The sequence below is a fragment of the Trachypithecus francoisi genome, unplaced genomic scaffold (genome assembly GCF_009764315.1).
Source record: "Trachypithecus francoisi isolate TF-2019V2 unplaced genomic scaffold, Tfra_2.0 Lachesis_group8, whole genome shotgun sequence".
NCBI lineage: Eukaryota > Metazoa > Chordata > Mammalia > Primates > Cercopithecidae > Trachypithecus > Trachypithecus francoisi.
This window is the reverse complement of record NW_022681473.1, coordinates 72,959,678-72,978,665: the sequence shown is the minus strand read 5'-3', so window position 1 is coordinate 72,978,665 and position 18,988 is coordinate 72,959,678. Positions and strand designations below refer to the sequence as shown.

At 41.0% G+C, this 18,988-nt stretch overlaps 2 protein-coding genes across 7 annotated transcripts in view; both read right to left on the bottom strand.

Annotated features, from left to right (window-relative positions):
- The window catches only part of ANKRD42 (ankyrin repeat domain 42), a 100,292-nt gene extending 83,634 nt beyond the window's left edge, over positions 1-16,658 (bottom strand). For 3 of the 6 annotated variants that reach the window (XM_033206028.1, XM_033206029.1, XM_033206027.1), the window contains exons 1-4: positions 15,656-16,654; positions 11,456-11,622; positions 5,431-5,538; positions 553-672 (exon numbers count right to left, since the gene is read on the bottom strand). In XM_033206028.1, the coding sequence (XP_033061919.1) occupies positions 553-672; positions 5,431-5,538; positions 11,456-11,622; positions 15,656-15,713 (453 nt within the window). In that variant the 5' untranslated portion in view covers positions 15,714-16,654. Of the gene's footprint in view, positions 1-552; positions 673-5,430; positions 5,539-11,455; positions 11,623-15,655 lie in introns of all 6 variants that reach the window. The other 3 variants (XM_033206032.1, XM_033206031.1, XM_033206030.1) reach the window with 3 other exon arrangements.
- LOC117080776 (cyclin-dependent kinases regulatory subunit 1-like) lies at positions 1,572-1,877 on the bottom strand. Its single transcript, XM_033206037.1, has one exon. It carries the CDS (start codon positions 1,875-1,877, stop codon positions 1,572-1,574), a length of 306 nt encoding a protein of 101 aa, XP_033061928.1.
- Positions 16,659-18,988: the final 2,330 nt, after the last annotated feature.

Sequence of the window (18,988 nt, the reverse complement as noted above, 5' to 3'; positions counted from 1 at the left end):
ACAGAATTAATAAAAAATATTTAATAAGTTTTCACTCTTTCTCGAACTATAGAAACACCAACTCTCACCACAATGTCTTCAATATATGTAGTTCTCTTCTTCTGTGTTATTTATTACAACTACTACAGATAAAATTAAATATTGCAATAAACAAAATTTCTGAAGAAATAAATCACTTTCTAAATCAGTATATGAAATAAGAGTTTCAAAACAAACACATAGGTAGACATACAAAAATTCATAAAGATTTACAATCACCTGGTTAAGATTTGTTTGAAGCTTCATAATCTAACCAGTTAAACTCTGAACTGGCATGAAGAACCCAAAACCTCTCAAGTACTTTGTAATACTAAATTGTTTTTTGGGGGAGAAGAGAAGATTTGTCTGAATTATGCTTCTATGTTTAAAGATAGAAAAGGTAGAGAGAAAAATTAAATTAGCTTCCCAAAGTCATATAAGAGATCTAAAAAGTCAGGAAGAGACAACTAGACTACCAAATGCTATTCCATCTACATTATCATACATTAGCATATATTAATAGGAGCCACTCACCACTCCACTTCGAAGCATTATTTGTAAAGTAAAAGAATGTCCGTGAGTTGCAGCAAGATGTAAAGGAGTGCATCCCCGGTCATCCTGGGCTGTCAGATTTGCTCCATTCATTATAAGAGCCTAAAAATAGAGAAATAGGAACGACTTTACATGAGTATAGATGTTAAACCATAAACGCAGATGCAGATTATACAAAGGCAATTTATTAATCTATAGCTAAATTATGTATGTTCTTACATGTGTGCTACAAGCAAATCGTAAGAAATTCTTAGCTAATACTAAGAAAATGTTTTGTTTTGTTTTGTTTTTTAAGATTATAGAAACTTCCTCTCTAATCAAGGCTTTTAACATGAACAGATTTCTCGAATAAAATGGAAAGTTTCCAGTACACTGAAACATAAATCCACAAGTCGCCTGGCAGGATAAAACAAAAACAGCAAGTTTACATGATCCCTGTAATACCCATGGTCTCAAACTCAGATGCTTCCTCCATCTGCCAACTGTGTTCTGGATACAGAGCACATCATGGCTTCTGGGATCATACTCAGCTGAGGCTGTGGGTCCACAGAGCACTCATCTGGCTGGGCTATGGTGGTGGTGGCTCTACTCAAGAAGCAAAGCAGTTACTAGCACATTCAAACAGTATATGGAACATATTTTAAATATCAAAGTGAGAAATGGCCGGGCGCGGTGGCTCAAGCCTGTAATCCCAGCACTTTGGGAGGCCGAGACGGGCGGATCACGAGGTCAGGAAATCGAGACCATCCTGGCTAACACAGTGAAACCCCCTCTCTACTAAAAATACAAAAACTAGCCGGGCGAGGTGGCAGGCGCCTGTAGTCCCAGCTACTCGGGAGGCTGAGGCAGGAGAATGGTGTAAACCCGGGAGGCGGAGCTTGCAGTGAGCTGAGATCCGGCCACTGCACTCCAGTCCCGGCGACAGAGCGAGGCTCCACCTCAAAAAAAAAAAAAAAAAAAAAAACCAAAGTGAGAAACAAGACGACAACATAATAATGTTATCAGAAAGGTGTTAGGAAGTAAGGACAGCTGTGTAAAGCTTGAGGCTGAAAAGCACCTTGCCAGCTTCCTTTCTTTGGCTTCTTGGGTAGTGGGCGCCGGAACAGCAAGATGTGACATTCTGGTTCATGGATCATATAATGGACCCATCCCTGACTCTGCTGAATGCCAAGATTCCTCCATTCAGATTCAGACATCAAATGGGTTTTACGGACCAGCTTGGCTATGTCCGTGGGCAGCATGACATGTCGATACTCAAACTCCTCATCGTCATATTTGTTTGAATAGTAAATTTGTTTGTGCAACATGATCACTCGGTTTGCTAGCCTTCAGCCCCGTGCCGCCAAGCAACTCCCAGCAGCACGTGCTCCCCACCCACTTTGGCCTCAAGAAAATGTTTTAACATTGCCTAGAAGACATTTATAATATTGGTTTTACATTTTGATTTGAGCATGTATATATAATTTATAAGACACATCTTTCATGAGCACAGATAGCCACTAAGTTAAATTCTTTAATTCTAACCTAATAAAACTGAAATTTAAATGTTCACTAATTCAAAAGCAGAATCCTTGGTTAACAGGGTTTTGGACTCAATAAAAGAATTAATTATTAAAGTGACGAGTTCTAAGCTCCAAATCAAGTTTCTAAGTACATCTAAAGAGGTCCCATCTGAATTTGCAATTGGCCCAGTTTCTATATATGGGTTATACCATATACAGAGTAATTGGTTTAAAAGAATTATTAGTCCCGGCCAGGAGCGGTTGTTCATGCCTGTAATCCTGACACTGTGGGAGGCTGAGGTGGAAGGATCACTTGAGCCCAGGAGTTTGAGACTCTTCTATACTTCACCATTCCTGTAATCTTTATCTCCAGCCCCCTTTTCAACCGCCTGGACCCTCTTCTACCTGGATGACCTACAGACACATTAAACTCAATGTATGCCAAATTGAAATCAACATCTGTCTTCCCAGTGTTCCTTGCTTTTCAGATTTCCCTATTCATTCCATCATAATTATCTGTTATTCTGACTCAACATTTGAATTTTCCCTACACTCTGTCAATGTTTGCTTTGCAAGATATCTTAGCTCATTTTCTTTCTTTCCCTCTGCCACCACCTATTTTTACCCTCTCTGGTTAGTGATTACAGCAAAAAATCTTTAACTGACCTTCTTGTCTTTAAACTCTTCCTTCATCCTAGTAATCCTGGACACATTTTGCTAGAATAATTCCCTGAAATACTGTTTTCATTATCTCATTCCCCTGTTAATATCCATGTGGATGCTTATGTGTATGTATAAATATATATATAGACATATTCACACACACACACACGCACACACACATATAATGTATCATCAACTCTCTTTTCACAGCCAGATGCAGTGGCTCATGCCTGTAATCCCAGCATTTTGGGAGGGCAAGGCAGGAGGATCACTTGAGCCCTTGAGTTCAAGACCAGCCTAGGCAACATAGGGAGAAATCCCCGACAGACATCTCTACAAAAACAATTAGCTAGGCATGGTGAAGCATGTTGGTGGTCTCAGCTACTTGGGAGGCTGAGATGGGAGGATCGCTTGGACCCGGCAGGTTGATGCTGCAGTGAGTCATGACCAAGGCACTGCACTCCAGCCAGAGCGACAGAGCAAGACCCTGTCTCAAAAAACAAAGACATAAACAAAACCTCTCTTTTCTTTCCAGGTAATCACAGGGTTGAGGAGGGGGAAAAAAACTATCTTTCTATAAAATGAATCCAAAATCTTCATTCTATTTCTGAGGCACTTTACAAAACTGGTCTACCCAAGCATGGTTCTTAACAGTCCACACCACAAATAATCTATACTCAGTCAAACTAACATAATGGTATATCCTCTGAACATAGCCCAATTTTCCAATTCAGAAGCTTCTTACAGGAGTATAGCATAGAGATTAACAGGACAAGTCTAGGTTCAAATCCTAGCTCTGTCACTTGCTTAGGCAAGGTACTTAACACTCTGAATCTGTTTTGTAACCTATATAAAAGCGAACTCATAGAACTGTTTGTGTTGGATGAAATGACACATGAGAGACTGACTGACACACAATAAATCTTCAATGAATGACAATTATTATTTTTATTTGCTCCTAACGTATTGCCTGCCTCTATAATACTTCCTCATCACTTAATCTTTAAAATCAACCCACTCTTTTGGGCTTAACTGATGTTTTATTTCCTCCACTTATGATCCCTCTACCTCCTCCTAAATTATACAATTCTTCTCATCTGTATTTTTCACTAGAACTTTAATCATAGATTTTGCTTTGTATCGTTTTGCAACTCACTGAGTAGAGCTCCTGACCCTTCAAACAATCTCATGCTTCCTCCTGGCAGGAACTGTGATGTGGATTGGCTGTGTCCCCCCTCAAATCTCATTTGAATTGTAGTTCCCATAACCTCCACATGTCATGGGAGGGACATGGTGGGAGGTAACTGAATCAGGGGGTGGTTACCCCCATGCTGTTCTCATGATAGTGACTGAGTTCTCACGAGATCTGATGGTCTTATAAGAAGCTTTTCCCGGCCGGGCGCGGTGGCTCAAGCCTGTAATCCCAGCACTTTGGGAGGCCGAGACGGGCGGATCACAAGGTCAGGAGATCGAGACCATCCTGGCGAACACAGTGAAACCCCGTCTCTACTAAAAAATACAAAAAACTAGCCGGGCGAGGTGGTGGGCGCCTGTAGTCCCAGCTACTTGGGAGGCTGAGGCAGGAGAATGGCGTGAACCCGGGAGGCGGAGCTTGCAGTGAGCTGAGATCCGGCCACTGCACTCCAGCCTGGGTGGCAGAGCGAGACTCTGCCTCAAAAAAAAAAAAAAAAAAAAAAAAAAGAAGCTTTTCCCCCTTTGCTCAGCAATTCTCTCTTCCTGCCATCCTGTGAAGAAGGACGTGTTTGCTTCCCCTTCCACCATGATTGTAAGTTTCCTGAGGCATTCCCAGCCATGTAGAACTGTGAGTTAACTAAACTTTTTTTCTTTATAAATTACCCAGTCTCGGGTATTTCTTCATAGCAGTGTGAGAATGGACTAATACCAACTGTTTGCTTATATGACTCTGTATTCCTCCAAATTCCAGTCTATTTCAAAACACTGAATAAATTACTCTAATATACTAGATCCCACCATATATTAATGTGTCACCCTGGTCAGGCAATACATTAAATACGAAATTTTAGGCATGGCCAAATGTCTTAGTCTGTGTAGACTACTATAACAAAATATCACAAACCAGGGAGCATATAAACAACAAAAATTTATTTCTCACAGTTCTGGAGGCTGGAAAGTCCAAGATTAAGGTGCTGGTAGATTCTGTCTGGTGAGGGCTCATTCTGCATGGATAGTGCCTTCTCACAGCATCCTCATATGGTGGAAGAGGCTAGTGAGCTAGCTCTCTGAGGTCTCTTGCATAAGGACATTAATCTCATTTATGAGGGCAAACCCCTCATGACCTAATAACCTCCCAAAAGGCCTCACCTCTTAACACCATCACCTTGGGGTTAAGATTTCAACATATTTATTTTGGAGGACACAAACATTCAGACCACAGCAGCAAGCTATAAAGGAGATAATCTGGTCATGACTGTGAGATCTCACAAAACAACCCAGATAGCCAACTACATCAGAGATAAAAGGATTTCTGGTTGCATACCATTTATTTAAGTGGATAGCTGGTATCAGAATATCTGAGTTGTGGAATCCAGTAAGTTATTGTTTAGAACATAAAACTAAATCTATTGAGTCAAATAATTAGAATAATAGCAATAGCCCAATAGAACTATGTTAAAGTAATTGAGCTTACTGAAAAAAAGTAATAAGGTATTATTACCTGTACACAAGCATCCTGACCCCTGATTGCAGCTATGTGAGATGCTGCCCAACCTCTCGTTGTTACGTGTGTGATATCAGCTCCATGCCAGAGCAGCCAATGAAGACACTAAGAAAATAACCATGTTAACAAGTGATAAGGTGGATGTTTTTAACATTTTTATCTTTTAAATTTGGTCTGTTATCATAAAATAACAGACTGTAAGGCAAGAAGTATCATAAGTGAATGAGAGATCCATGTATAAGAAAAACGAAAGCATAAGCACAGTGACACGACAACCAACATTTGGCCTCACTGTGGGTAAACAATAGAGACTAGTGGGAACCATGGCAAACTGGAGACCATATTTCTTGTCTGTAAGGTGTAGACACTACCAATTACAGTCAGTGGTTGCTATGAGTGAAATGCTTATCCAATGTTTGTAAATATTCTGTTTGACCAATACTGTATAGGCCAAAGAAAACAGATCTAAGAATCAAATTCACTCAAAGGCTGCCAGTTTTCAATCTCGAACATAGATCTTTAAATGGGTACAGAGATTTTGCATCGGAGCAAACATTGTTATTCTAGTGATTCTAAAAAACAAATTATTTTTTAAAAAAAGAGAGAGAAGTCAAATATATCTTTTAAGATTTTTAAAAATTAAATCTCAATATAATACAGTACTTAAAGGTCTGTACCATATACAGTGTTACTGTCTTTGTATAATCAAGTTTGTATATTCTACCACCTTTCTTTTTAAAAGAATTGATCATATCATTGGGATACATTGTCATAGAAGTCATAATCACATTATTTGATAAAAAAGCTTATCAAGTAAATATCATTTGCCTATCACAGAGACTAATGACAATAAAATATAAAAAAACCTTAATCTCAATAATTATCATAGTAAGTCATTCATTTATTCAACAATATTTATGGAAAGACTATTATATGCATTGTTCAGGTACTAGAGAATAAAGCCACTGTCAACATTCATGTACTGGTTTTATATTTGTCTTGGGTGATTATATAGAAGTGAGATTGCTAGGACATAAAATAAGTATATATTTAACTTTATTGTAAAAACTGCCAAACTGTTTTCTAACATGGCTATACCTCTTTACATTCCCACCAGCAATGTATGGGAGTTCCAGTTTCTTGATATCCTTGTAAACACTTTGTATTGTCATTTTTTTCAGGTTTTGTTTTTTCTGCTATTCTTACAGGGATGCACTGGCATCGCATTGTGGTTTTAATTTGCATTTGCCTAATGGCTAATGATGTTGAACATCTATTCGTATGTTTAATTGCCATCCATATGTACTCTTTAAGAAAGTGTCAATTGAAGTCTTTTGCCCATTAAAATTTCTTTCTCTTACTGCTGAGTTCTGAGAGTTCCTTATATAATCTGGTTACAAGTTCTTAGGTACATGATTTGCAAAGGTTTTCTTCTCTATTTTCTCTATAAGTTTTATAAGTTTTACATTTATCTACAATGTTTTGAGTAAATTTTTGCATACGGTACCAAGTATGGCTCAAGTTTCATTTTCTTTATTTTTTTAATTTTAGATTCAGAGGGTACATGTGCTAAGTTCGTTCATTTCATGGATATATTGCATGATGCTGAGGTTTGGGCTTCTATTGAGCCCATCTCCCAAATAGTGAGCAGGTTACCAAACAGGTAGTTTTTCAACCCTTGCCTCCTTTCCTATCTACTTTTGGAATCCCCAGTGTCTATTGTTCCCATCTCTTTGTCCATGTGTACCCAATATTTAGGTCCCACATATAAGTGAAAATATGTGGCTTTTGGTTTTCTGTTTCTGTGTTAATTCACTTAGGATAAAAGGTTCATTTTCTTACATATGAATATGTGTAATTGTGCCAACATCATTTAATGAAAATATATCTGCTCTCCACTGAATTACATTTGCATCTTTGTTAAAAATCAATTGACCGGCCGGGCGCAGTGGTTCACATCTGTAATCTCAGCATTTTGAGAGGCTGTGGCAGGTGGATCATTTAAGGTCAGGAGTTCAAGACCACCCTGGCCAACATGGTGAAACCATGTCTCTACTAAAAATACAAAAATTAGACAGGCATGGTGGCAGGCACCTGTAGTACCAGCTACTCAGAAGGCTGAGGCAGGAGAATCACTTGAACCCAGGAGGCAGAGGTTGCAGTGAGCCAAGATCATGCCACTGTACTCCAGCCTGGGCAATAGAACCAGACTCTGTCTCGAAAAGAGAAAAGAGGCCGGGCGCGGTGGCTCAAGCCTGTAATCCCAGCACTTTGGGAGGCCGAGACAGGCGGATCACGAGGTCAGGAGATCGAGACCATCCTGGCTAACACGGTGAAACCCCGTCTCTACTAAAAATACAAAAAAAAACCTAGCCGGGCGAGGTGGCGGGCGCCTGTAGTCCCAGCTACTTGGGAGGCTGAGGCAGGAGAATGGCGTAAAACCCGGGAGGCGGAGCTTGCAGTGAGCTGAGATCCAGCCACTGCACTCCAGCCCGGGTGACAGAGCAAGACTCCGTCTCAAAAAAAAAAAAAGAAAAGAAAAGAGAAAAGAGAGACCAGAGAAGAGAACCGAACCAGATGGAAATTCTGGAGTTGAACAGTATATCTGAAATGAAAAGTTTACTATGGGCTCAAGAGCAGATTTCATCTAAAAAAAACTGAAGTCCAATAAAGCATAGTTTTCACCAATTGTTAATTTAGTGATTATTTCTCGCAACCAATATATAAATACCAAAAATCTTAAGAAAATTCAGAAAGGATGGAAAACTGTAAAGGTGTTAATGTAGTGCTCAAGTAAAGATTTAGGACCAGGCGCGGTGGCTCACGCCTACAATCCTAGCACTTTGGGAGGCCGAGGCAGGTGGATCACAAGGTCAGGAGTTTGAGACGAGTCTGGCCAACATAGTGAAACTCTGTCTCTACTAAAAATACAAAAATTAGCTGGGTGTGGTGGCACATGCCTGCAGTCCCAGCTATTTGGGAAGCTGAGGCAGAAGAATCATCTGAACCCAGGAGGCAGAGGTTGCAGTGAGCAAAGACAGCAACAGAGCAAGACTCCCTCTCAAAAAAAAAAAAAAATTTAGGAGATGACCTTTAAGTGGGAATAGAGGAAAGCACTAAAATCTTTGGTTTCTGTTTATGTTTGGTAAAATCCAACAAACAGGCTGGGGCATGGTGGCTCACACCTGTAATCCCAGCATTTTGGGAGGCCAAGGCGGGTGGATCACTTGAGGTCAGGAGTTAGAGACCAGCCTGGCCAACATGGTGAAACCCCATCTCTAACAAAACTACAAAAAATTAGACAGGTATGGTGGCACATGCACCTGTACTCCCAGCTACATGTTAGGCTGAGGTGGAAGAGTTGCTTGAAGCTGGGAGGCAGAGATTGCAGTGAGCTGAGATCACACCACTGCACTCCAGCCTGGGAAACAGAGCGAGACCCTATCTGAAAAAAAAAAAAAAAAAAAATCCAACCAATATTTATTGAACATCTGCTGGGCACTGTGCTAGACACTAAAAATATGAACAAATAAATTTAATTCAACAAATTCAGCAACATGAGAAACATTTATTGTGAACCTATGATGTGACTCCTATAACATGCTAGACACTACGCTAGGTATTGTGGAAAAAAAGACGAATAAGACTCAAATGGTATCTTCAAAGAGCTCAAAATCTAACAGAGAATAAAATTTAAAGTGATACACTTTTTAAAATTTATAAGATTTAGAGGTAGCAATAAGGAGTCAGTAACCAGTTGGGAGATATTGAGGGCGAAAACAGAAAGCTTTACCAAGTGGATACTGACTGACCTGGATTTCAACCAGGTAACCAGTGGGAAGAGATGAGACAGGCAGATAAAACAGCATGTGCATACTGCCCAAAGTAATTTACAGATTCAATGCTATTCCCATCAAGCTACCATTAACTTTCTTCACAGAATTAGAAAGTACTTTAAATTTTGTATGGAACCAAAAAAGAGCCCGTAGAGCTAAGGCAATCCTAAGCAAAAAGAACAAAGCTGGAGGTATCATGCTACCTGACTTCAAATTATACTACAAGGCTACAGTAACCAAAACAGCATGGTACTGGTACCAAAATAGATAAATAGACCAATGGAACAGAACGGAGTGCTCAGAAATAACATCACACATCTACAACCATCTGATCTTCGACAAACAGGACAAAAACAAGCAACAGGGGAAGGATTTCCCATTTAATAAATGGTGCTGGGAAAACTGGCTAGCCATATGCAGAAAACTGAAACTGGATCCCTTTCTTAAGCCTTATACAAAAATTAACTCAAGATAGATTAAAGACTTAAAAGTAACACCTAAAACCATAAAAGCCTTAGAAGAAAAACTAGGCAATACCATTCAGGACATAGCCATGGGCAAAGACATCATGACTAAAACACCAAAAGTAATTGCAACAAAAGCCAACATTAACAAATAGGATTTAATTAAACTAAAGAGTTTCTGCACAGCAAAAGAAACTATCATCAGAGTGAACAGGTAACCTACAGAATGGGAGAAAATTTGTGCAATCCATCCATCTGACAAAGGGCTAATATCCAGAATCCACAAGGAACTTAAATTTACAAGAAAAAAACAAACAACCCCATCAAAAAGTAGGCAAAGGATACGAACAGACACTTCTCAAAAGAAGACATTTATGCAGCCAACAAACATATAGAAAAAAGCTCATCACTGGTCATTACAGAAATGCAAATCAAAACTACAATGAGATACCATCTCATACCAGTTAGAATGACAATCATTAAAAAGTCAGGGAACAACAGATAATGGAGAGGATGTGGAGAAATAGGAATGCTTTTACACTTTTGGTGGGAGTGTAAATTAGTTCAACCATTGTGGAAGACAGTGTGGCGATTCCTCAAGGATCTAGAACTAGAAATACCATTTGACCCAGCCATCCCATTACTGGGTATATACCCAAAGGATTATAAATCATGCTGCTATAAAGACACATACACACATAAAAAAATAAAATTAATTAAATCTAAGGACATGGTTACGAGGATGGAGCCCAAGGTTCAGATTTGCATTAAAACACTCACTAAGTAGTTTGTACTAGCTAAAAATTGAAACCAAATAAATATCCAACAATACAAAAACCGATAAATTCTGATACCAGTCTAAGAATAGAAAAACAACATGGCTGAAGGAAATGAACTAGAGTACATATATGTAACCACACGGCTAAAACTCAAAAACATATTGTTAAACAAAAAAAGCAAGCTAAAGAATAATACACATAATGTGATATCATTTATATAATGTATAATGTCATTCAAAACAATGATATAATCATATGTAATAACAGCATAAAACATAGATGGGAATAATAAACATCAAAATCAGGGTAATAGTTATCTCTGGAGTTGGAAGCAGAGGAATGGCACCTGAGAGGGGTACTTAGGGACTTCAAATGTACCTGCAACATTCTATTTCTTTTCTAAAATCTTACGCTACTAAAGCAAAAATGTTAGAATATGTATTCATTATATTACCCACTCCAAGTTATCCTCTATGCTTGCCTCTGGAACCCAGTCACCATATTGTGAGGAAGTACAAACCAGCTCACATATAGAGTCCTCACAAACAGGCCCACAGGGATGAAGTTTAAGGTGCCTAATCCATAATCAGCATCAACCACCAGAGACATCTTGAGTGAACAAGCCTTCAGAAGAACCTAGCCCCAGCTTTTTAATATTCCAGCTGAAGCCCCAAATATCATGGAGCAGAGACAAGCTGTCTCTGGGATACAAATTCTTACGTTTGTTCACGAGTATAACTAAATCATTATTTTATTACGCTAAATTTTGCGATAATTTGTTATAAAGTCCTAGCAAAGTGGAATACCCAAATATTAAACGACTATGACTGAAAAGAAAATATATGCAGTACCTATCAGAAGGTCTCAGCCCTGTTTGCTAAATTTACAAAACTGTTATAGCTATAAACTTAACCTCGGTTTAGTGGTATGTATAGTTCCTTACCTCCAAACTTCCAGAATGTGCTGCCCAATGTAAAGGGGTAAACTTATGGAGAACATCAACTTCATTAATGCTGGCTCCACATTCCACTATTTCTGAAAGCTGCTTTACATCTCCAGCTCGTACTGCGTTATGTATGCTGCCAAAATGCACCTTCTTCCTGGAACCTACTGAAAAATCAAATTATTTACAATGTACTACAAAACTGTGAAAGAAAAAAAGACTAAAACAGTGATCTAACAGAAAGCACAAAATAACTTTGGTTTTCCAAATAATTTACTACAAAGACGTTTGTCATTAATATCTTAAACAGACTTCTGGTTCCAACACTGACATGTAAAAAGCATGGAAGCTGACATTCCCATCCTTATAGGGAAAAGTGAATAAACAGAAAATGAACAACTTTTCTTGGACCCATCAGAGAACTGAGGTCTCAGGGCAAACTGCTACCCCAAATCTGGAGAGACAAATACAGAAAAATATAGTCCTAGAGCAGAAGCACTGGAGTCATAAAGTGATAGAAGCACTTACATGGTATTTTGATGACTTGCCAGAGGTTGAGTACATACTGGTCAAAGAATGAGAAACTTCTAGGGGTCACACTCTTACTTAGGGAGCTAATATACTTTCATAGATTTTACCTTCACAAACCTCACCAGGTTACCATGGTGAAAAGCCAGGAACTCATGTATTTGGCAGTGAGAAGGAGAAAGTAACAATTTTGAAATATGCCTAATGTGTTCTCCATAACAAAGGCCTCCCTAGTGAAAAAGACTTCACCAGAGCCTCCTCTAATACATGCAGATATATTTTATCAACATCTTTCTTACATTTCTAATTTATGTCTTACACTAAGAAAGGAATGGCAGGCTACAATTTTTAATTCATATACTCTTAGTGCTTCATATTTTATAATTTAATTAATAAGCATTGTGAACCAGAGACAATAAAGGTATCTAAGCATGAACAGACAGCTATTAGAGAAGGATGAAAGAGTAAGCAGTTCAACTGCAGCATTTTCTAAATAAAACAGGCATGATTCCTGACCTGAAGTTGATTTGAAAACAGCTCACTGGCCGGGCGCGGTGGCTCAAGCCTGTAATCCCAGCACTTTGGGAGGCCGAGACGGGCGGATCACGAGGTCAGGAGATTGAGACCATCCTGGCTAATACGGTGAAACCCCGTCTCTACTAAAAAATACAAAAAACTAGCCGGGCGACGAGGCGGGCGCCTGTAGTCCCAGCTACTAGGGAGGCTGAGGCAGGAGAATGGTGTGAACCCGGGAGGCGGAGCTTGCAGTGAGCTGAGAGCCGGCCACTGCACTCCAGCCTGGGCGGCAGAGCAAGACTCCGTCTCAAAAAAAAAAAAAAAAAAGAAAACAGCTAACCAACACTTCTGGCAAATGATCTGTGCAACCTTGTACTACTATTTATCTATGTACATATCCTCTCTCCACAATCAAAATATTAATTTCTTAAGGGCAAAAATCATATTTTACACTGGAATTATATCTTACTTTTATAACATCTTTTTATACACTCTAATTATATCTTTGCTCTTAGCAAAATGCTATAAATGTACTCAAAAAGCCTTTCTGAACATCTACTGTGAGTCAAGCACATGATAGAAAACGGACATGGATTTAATACTTTTTTTTCCACCAACACATTAAAATCTATTTGGATAAATACATAAAGAAAACAAAAACCTGACAGCAGTGTCCTCAGAGAGTACAGGTAAAATTAAGGAGAAACAAAGCAAGTCATACAGGAGGAAACATTCGAGCAAGACCTTGAGGAACAATTAAGATATATGGCAAATAGGAACAAGAGCTTATGTAAGGTGTGCACACAAACACATACACACACACAACCCTTTAATAAACATTCAGTGATGTTAATCCCTAGGCCAGAACTTCATTCTTCTCCTTTAAACTAGCACAGCTAGACCTACAAATGATGTTCTATCCACTTTACTTATTCTACACAGACACTCCTCTAATCCATCTTATACAGACCAACTATCCTGATCACTTCATGCCCCTACTCTAAATTGCTACCGGTTGGCCACTGCTAGTTTACAAAACAAAACCCAGACTCTCAGTATGACCTCTATGGCCTCCCATAATTTGGCTCCATCTAATTTTATGGCCTTTTTTCTCACCATATTCCATCCCAATTTATTCACTCATCCACCCATCCATCTACTCAACATAAGTTTGGTATCTACCATAAGAATAAAAAGATGAAGACACCCTCAAGGAACGCACAGATTAGTAGAGAAAATACAAACACAAAATACAAAATAATGTGGTAAAAGTAATGATGAAAATACTCATAGGAACTTGTGGAAGCACAGATGACTTCAAACTCAGCTAGGGGAGGAGGGAAGGGGAACAGAGAAGGATTCCTGGGTAAAGTAACATCTAAGATAGAATCTTCAAGGATTAACAGGAGTTTGCCAAGGAAAGTAGGAGCAGTGAAAGGCCTTCTAAACAGCATGAACTGTCAAGAAATCACTCACACACACACACACACACATACACACACACAAATCCTATTACTAAAGTATTAAGGGGAAATATCGCCTAGAACTAGACAAGATACAGACAATGGTGAAACTTATTTTTAAAAACTTGGACTTGAGCAGACAGTGGAGAATCACTGAGGAATTTTAAACAGAAGAATTATAATGATTGAGAGTTGTAAGGCTGAGTTTACAAGGCTAAATTCAGGGAAGAGAACTTACTGAATGGGGAGCAAAAAGGCAAAACTAGAGAGTAGGCTGATTGGCCCGGCGCGGTGGCTCACGCCTGTAATTCCAGCACTTTGGAAGGCCGAGGTGGGCAGATCATGAGGTCAAGAGATGAGACCATTCTGGCTAACACAGTGAAACCCCATCTCTACTAAAAATACCAAAAATTAGCCAGGCATGGTGGCGGGCGCCTGTTGTCCCAGCTACTCCGGAGGCTGAGGCAGGAGAATGGCGTGAACTCGGGAGGCAGAGCTTGCAGTGAGCTGAGATCGCACCACTGCACTCCAGCCTGGGGGATAGAGCCAGACTCTGCCTCAAAAAAAAAAAGAGCAGGTAGATCGTGTAAGAATACAGTTTACAATAGTCTAGACCAGAAAAAATGAGACCCTGAAAAGTGGGAAAATAAAAGGAGACAGATTCAACAAATATTAATAAAATTAGAATGAACTAAACTAGAATGGATTCAGTGGGTGAAATAAGAGAAAAGTAATGAGATAACTCCAAGATGTCTGGCTTTGTCATCTGAGTGCTGTGGTGCCATTAGTTGAGACAGCAAACACTGAAGGACAGAGAGGATATATAGATACAAAATTACAATTACAATTTGGACATGCTGCTCTTGAGGTACCCAAGGAAGATACCCAGAAGGGAGACATATATATACATCTGCAGCTCCGAGGAGAGAGAGAATTCAGGTCTCAGTGTTACGTGTGTCTCTGCATTAGAATGCTTTTTCTGACACCCATACTTACCCCCTACTGGAATCAGTAGCATTCTACCATCTTTTATAACACTCACCTCACTTGTCATTATTTGCTCAGTATTTATCTTCCTCACTAGAAGGTAAAGAATGTGCCTGTCTTCTTTACTGATAGTTCCTTAACACAGAGCACAAAGTAGGCACGCAGTAAATATTTACTGGATGGTTGAATGAGTAATAGATTTGAGGGCCATCAGTAGGACTGAAGTCACAGTAAATGACAAGAAGAAGAGAACCAACGATGGCATCATCAAGGGGGGAAAGCTGTATTTAAGAGGGCAGAAGAAAAGAAAATGGCAAAGGAAAGGGTCACTCAATGGAGTGAAAGAAGAAAACTAAGTAAGTACTAATTTGTCGTCTCCACAGGGTCAAATGCTTCAGGGAAGCCACAGAAGAACTTAAAAGAGTCCATAAGACTGAACAAGAGTTGATGTCAAGCTGGGCAAGAAGACTCGGAGGACTGGTGTGGATGGAAAAAAGGAAAGAAAGCTGAAATAATACAGAACAAGGGAAAGTTGACAGCTTTGGTACCAAACAAATTAGTATTTGTTTGGTAAAAACAAATTAGAAAGGGAAACGGGGAGCGACACCTGAGAAAAGGAAATGCCAGAAAGGGCTAAGACTTTTGCACGCTTAAGTAAGAAAAGGAATGTGGCAGAGATGAGGGCCAACGACATAGTCTGACTCACAGGGATTTGCAGTCTCCCTAGAGGAAGTGGAGGGGCCTGAATTGGCCACCCCGGGCATGGTGCAACACCTCCGACTCTGGGGAGGAGTTGAGTCCAGGCCCCTGATGCTGCCGCGGTCTTCACTTGCTCTCACCCACGGGCTCTCTTCTCCGTCGTCACTAGGACGGGGCCCAAGGTCCTCTCTTGCTCTCTCCCAGAAGCTGCAGCAGAAACCTTCGTCTTCACTTTCTCTCTCCCAAACGCCACTGAGGCGGCAGCTGGCGTCTTCACTGCCGCTCACACCGGAGGAGTCGCTGGCTGCGTAGCCGCGGTCTTCACTTACTCCCTCCCAAGAACTACCGAGGCTGTGGCCGCCATCGACACTCCCTCCTTCCCAGGAGCCACTGGGGCGGCGACTGCGATCGTCACTGACTCTATACCCGAAGTCACTAGTTCGCGGGTCCCGGACGTCACTGACTCCCTCCCAAGTACCACTTAGGCGGAGACCTCGGTCTTCTCTGGTAGGTCCCCTGGAGTCGGTAGTTTGGTGGTCTCCAACTTCACTAAAATTCACGTCGCTGCTGCAGAAGCTGCGGTCTCCCCTAACTCCCTCCCAAGAGCTTCTGTGACTGTGGCCACTATCCCCCCTAACTCTCTCCCCAGAGACGCTGTGGCAGTGGCCAAGGTTTTCACTGACCCTTCTCAAGTCACTGCGGGACAAGCCGGCGTCTCCACTTAGGCTTCCCGCAGCGACCCTGGAGCGGCCGTCGCCCTCTTCACGTTTTCTTTCCCCGTCGTCGCTAACTCTTTCCCTTGACTCGGCGCTGGAATGGCCGTGTAGGCCGTTTATCCTCCACACGTGGTGGCTAGTGCGGCGGCCGCCGTCTTCGTCTGCTACTCCCTGCGAGTCGCTCTGGCGGCGGCCGCCTTCGGCTGGTACTTTCTCGGAGTTGCTTTCCAGCCTCCCGACTCCAGTCACTTGGCTGGAGAGGCAGCAAGGCCGTCGCCTTGGAAACGAGTACACTTCCGACGTGCTGAGGTCATTTCCCGTTCCTCACGGCTCACACCATTTCCGGTTTCCTTTCCCTCAGCTGTATCTTGGCTTTTCGTCTAGACAAATCGGGTGGTGGTGTGAACTGATTTTCGGTAAAATTCGGCTCGGCCTCACACGAGCCTGTCTAGGTCCGTCTCTGGAGTGGCCTGTCATCGATCGCGCCCTCCATCGCTGAGCGACACAAGTGGAACCTCCCAGGACTGCATTCTGCGTAGGTGACCTGTGTGGCGCGGACCGGGCGGGGCCTTTTTGTCCTTGAGCAAACCTAGTATACTTTCTCAGTGGCGGTTGGAAGGAAATTTGTTACCCTGTCATTTCGCAAGTATGGAAAAAGACCTAAAGGAGAGTTTAGCAGCTGCAGCCGCTGTTTTTATTGAGTACTTGACTAGCGCCAACTCTTAAATAATCGCTTGTTAGATGTTACCCCTATTTTATAGGTCAAGAGACTCAATATGTCGGTACTTTGGTAAGGCCAGGCAGCAGGTAAGTTGTAAAACAAGTATAAAAACACAGGTCATTAGTCAAAAGACTGCTTCAGGTCTCCTGGCTCCAAATCCGAGGCTCCTTTCACTGTAGCATGTTTACTGCTCAAATATTTCTCTACAACCCTATTGCTTAACAACAGGAATGAATTGTTTCATCATTTGTTGGAAACATATGGGTCACGTTTTGTACCAGCAGCAGAAAATACAGAAATTAGTAAGAATTCTCTGCCCTCCAGGGGCATCACCAACCCAGATTCCCCTCTCAGCCCAGTTTTTCCACCCTTATTGCCTTCTCCCTTCTGGAATAACGAACTGGTCCTAGAAACATACCATACTTTTTAATATCCCTCTGCCTTGTTATGTGCTGTTCGTCTTACCAGGAAACTACCCTGCCTTTCCCCCAGTTTTTGTCTGTGAACACATTTAGGGAATTCTGATCCTACCTCTACTCTCTTGAGGTACAGTAAATTGTCTTTGACTTCCATCACCTTTTGTAATATTACTAATTGCCATTTATTGAGTTCCTATGATCTGCCTGATACTGATCTAAGTGCTTTATATTAGTTTTCTTGTTCTTTTTTTTATACCAACATAAATGAGTTTGACTCAATTCTTACTATAAGCTGCCAAAATAAGTATTCCTCTTCCTTTTTACAGAGAGATAAACAAGGAACAAAAAAGTTAATTGCCTGAGGATACACTGCTAGTGTTGCGGGACAAATGAGAGACGGGAGAGGCCGAACAGAGTTCAGGAGAGCCCTTTATTATTAAGGTGATCACTGGCTCAGTCGGACTAGGGCCCAGAAAGACTGAGTCCGGAACAAAGGGATCAGTTACTTTTTAAGCAGTTTATGGCGGGAGTTTCGTGCTGCAGGAAGCCTATTTGCGGAAGCAAGAACAAAGGCAGATAATTACTCTTTTACATTTGTTACACAACATGTCTTACATCCTTGGGAATACATGCTTTTGTAGCTATTGCTTATCAACCTTGTGACTTTACAGCTGCTCTGGGGAGGGAAGCAAGACCTCGCCGTGCCTCAAGGAATGTGAAACCATGGAACACAGATAAGCCTCTCCGTGCATAGAGGAGAAATAACCAGTTAATATTCTTTCCTAACCCAGGCCTCCACACCGGGGGGCTATGTTACATTCTACCTCTAAGGAAGAATAAACTTTTTGACTAATATACTTATAAAATTCATTAATTCCCCCTTCACTAGTAAGTATTAAATACCTGACTTAGGATTCCAACATAGGTCTTGGATTTTGCTGCAGGAGCTCCTCAAAGTCTCTGAATTCCCACAACCTTTTATTAGATCACTTATCCCGTTGTATTATAATTATCTGTTTAAAAATTTTTCCTCAACCCTCAAGGACCCTGAGCTGCTGGAAGGTAGGGATTGTATCTTAAAATCTTGGCATTTCTGACATCTAGAATATTTCATTTAAGAGAAGGGCTTAGTCACTGTTGTGTGGGTGAGTGGGTGGGTTGATCAGTTGACTGTCAGGCAGGTGGACTAATAGGCTGAAGATAAAGTTTTTCACTGTTGGAAGTGAATTTGGGATTAGTCGTCCTAATCCCCTCACTTTTAGAAATGGGGCAACTGGCTCGGGCACGGTGGCTCATGCCTGTAATTCTAGCACTTTGGGAAGCCAAGGTGGGCGAATCACCTGAAGTCAGGGATTTGAGACCAGCCTGGCTAACATGGTGAAACTACTAAAAATACAAAAATTAGCCAGTCATGGTAGGAGGAGCCTGTAATCCCAGCTGCTGGGGAGGCTGAGGCAGGAGAATCGCTTGAACCTGAGAGATGG

Bases quoted from the DNA above. Each gene is read 5' to 3' on its own strand.
- LOC117080776 (XM_033206037.1), bottom strand. From the start codon at position 1,877: ATGTTGCACAAACAAATTTACTATTCAAACAAATATGACGATGAGGAG.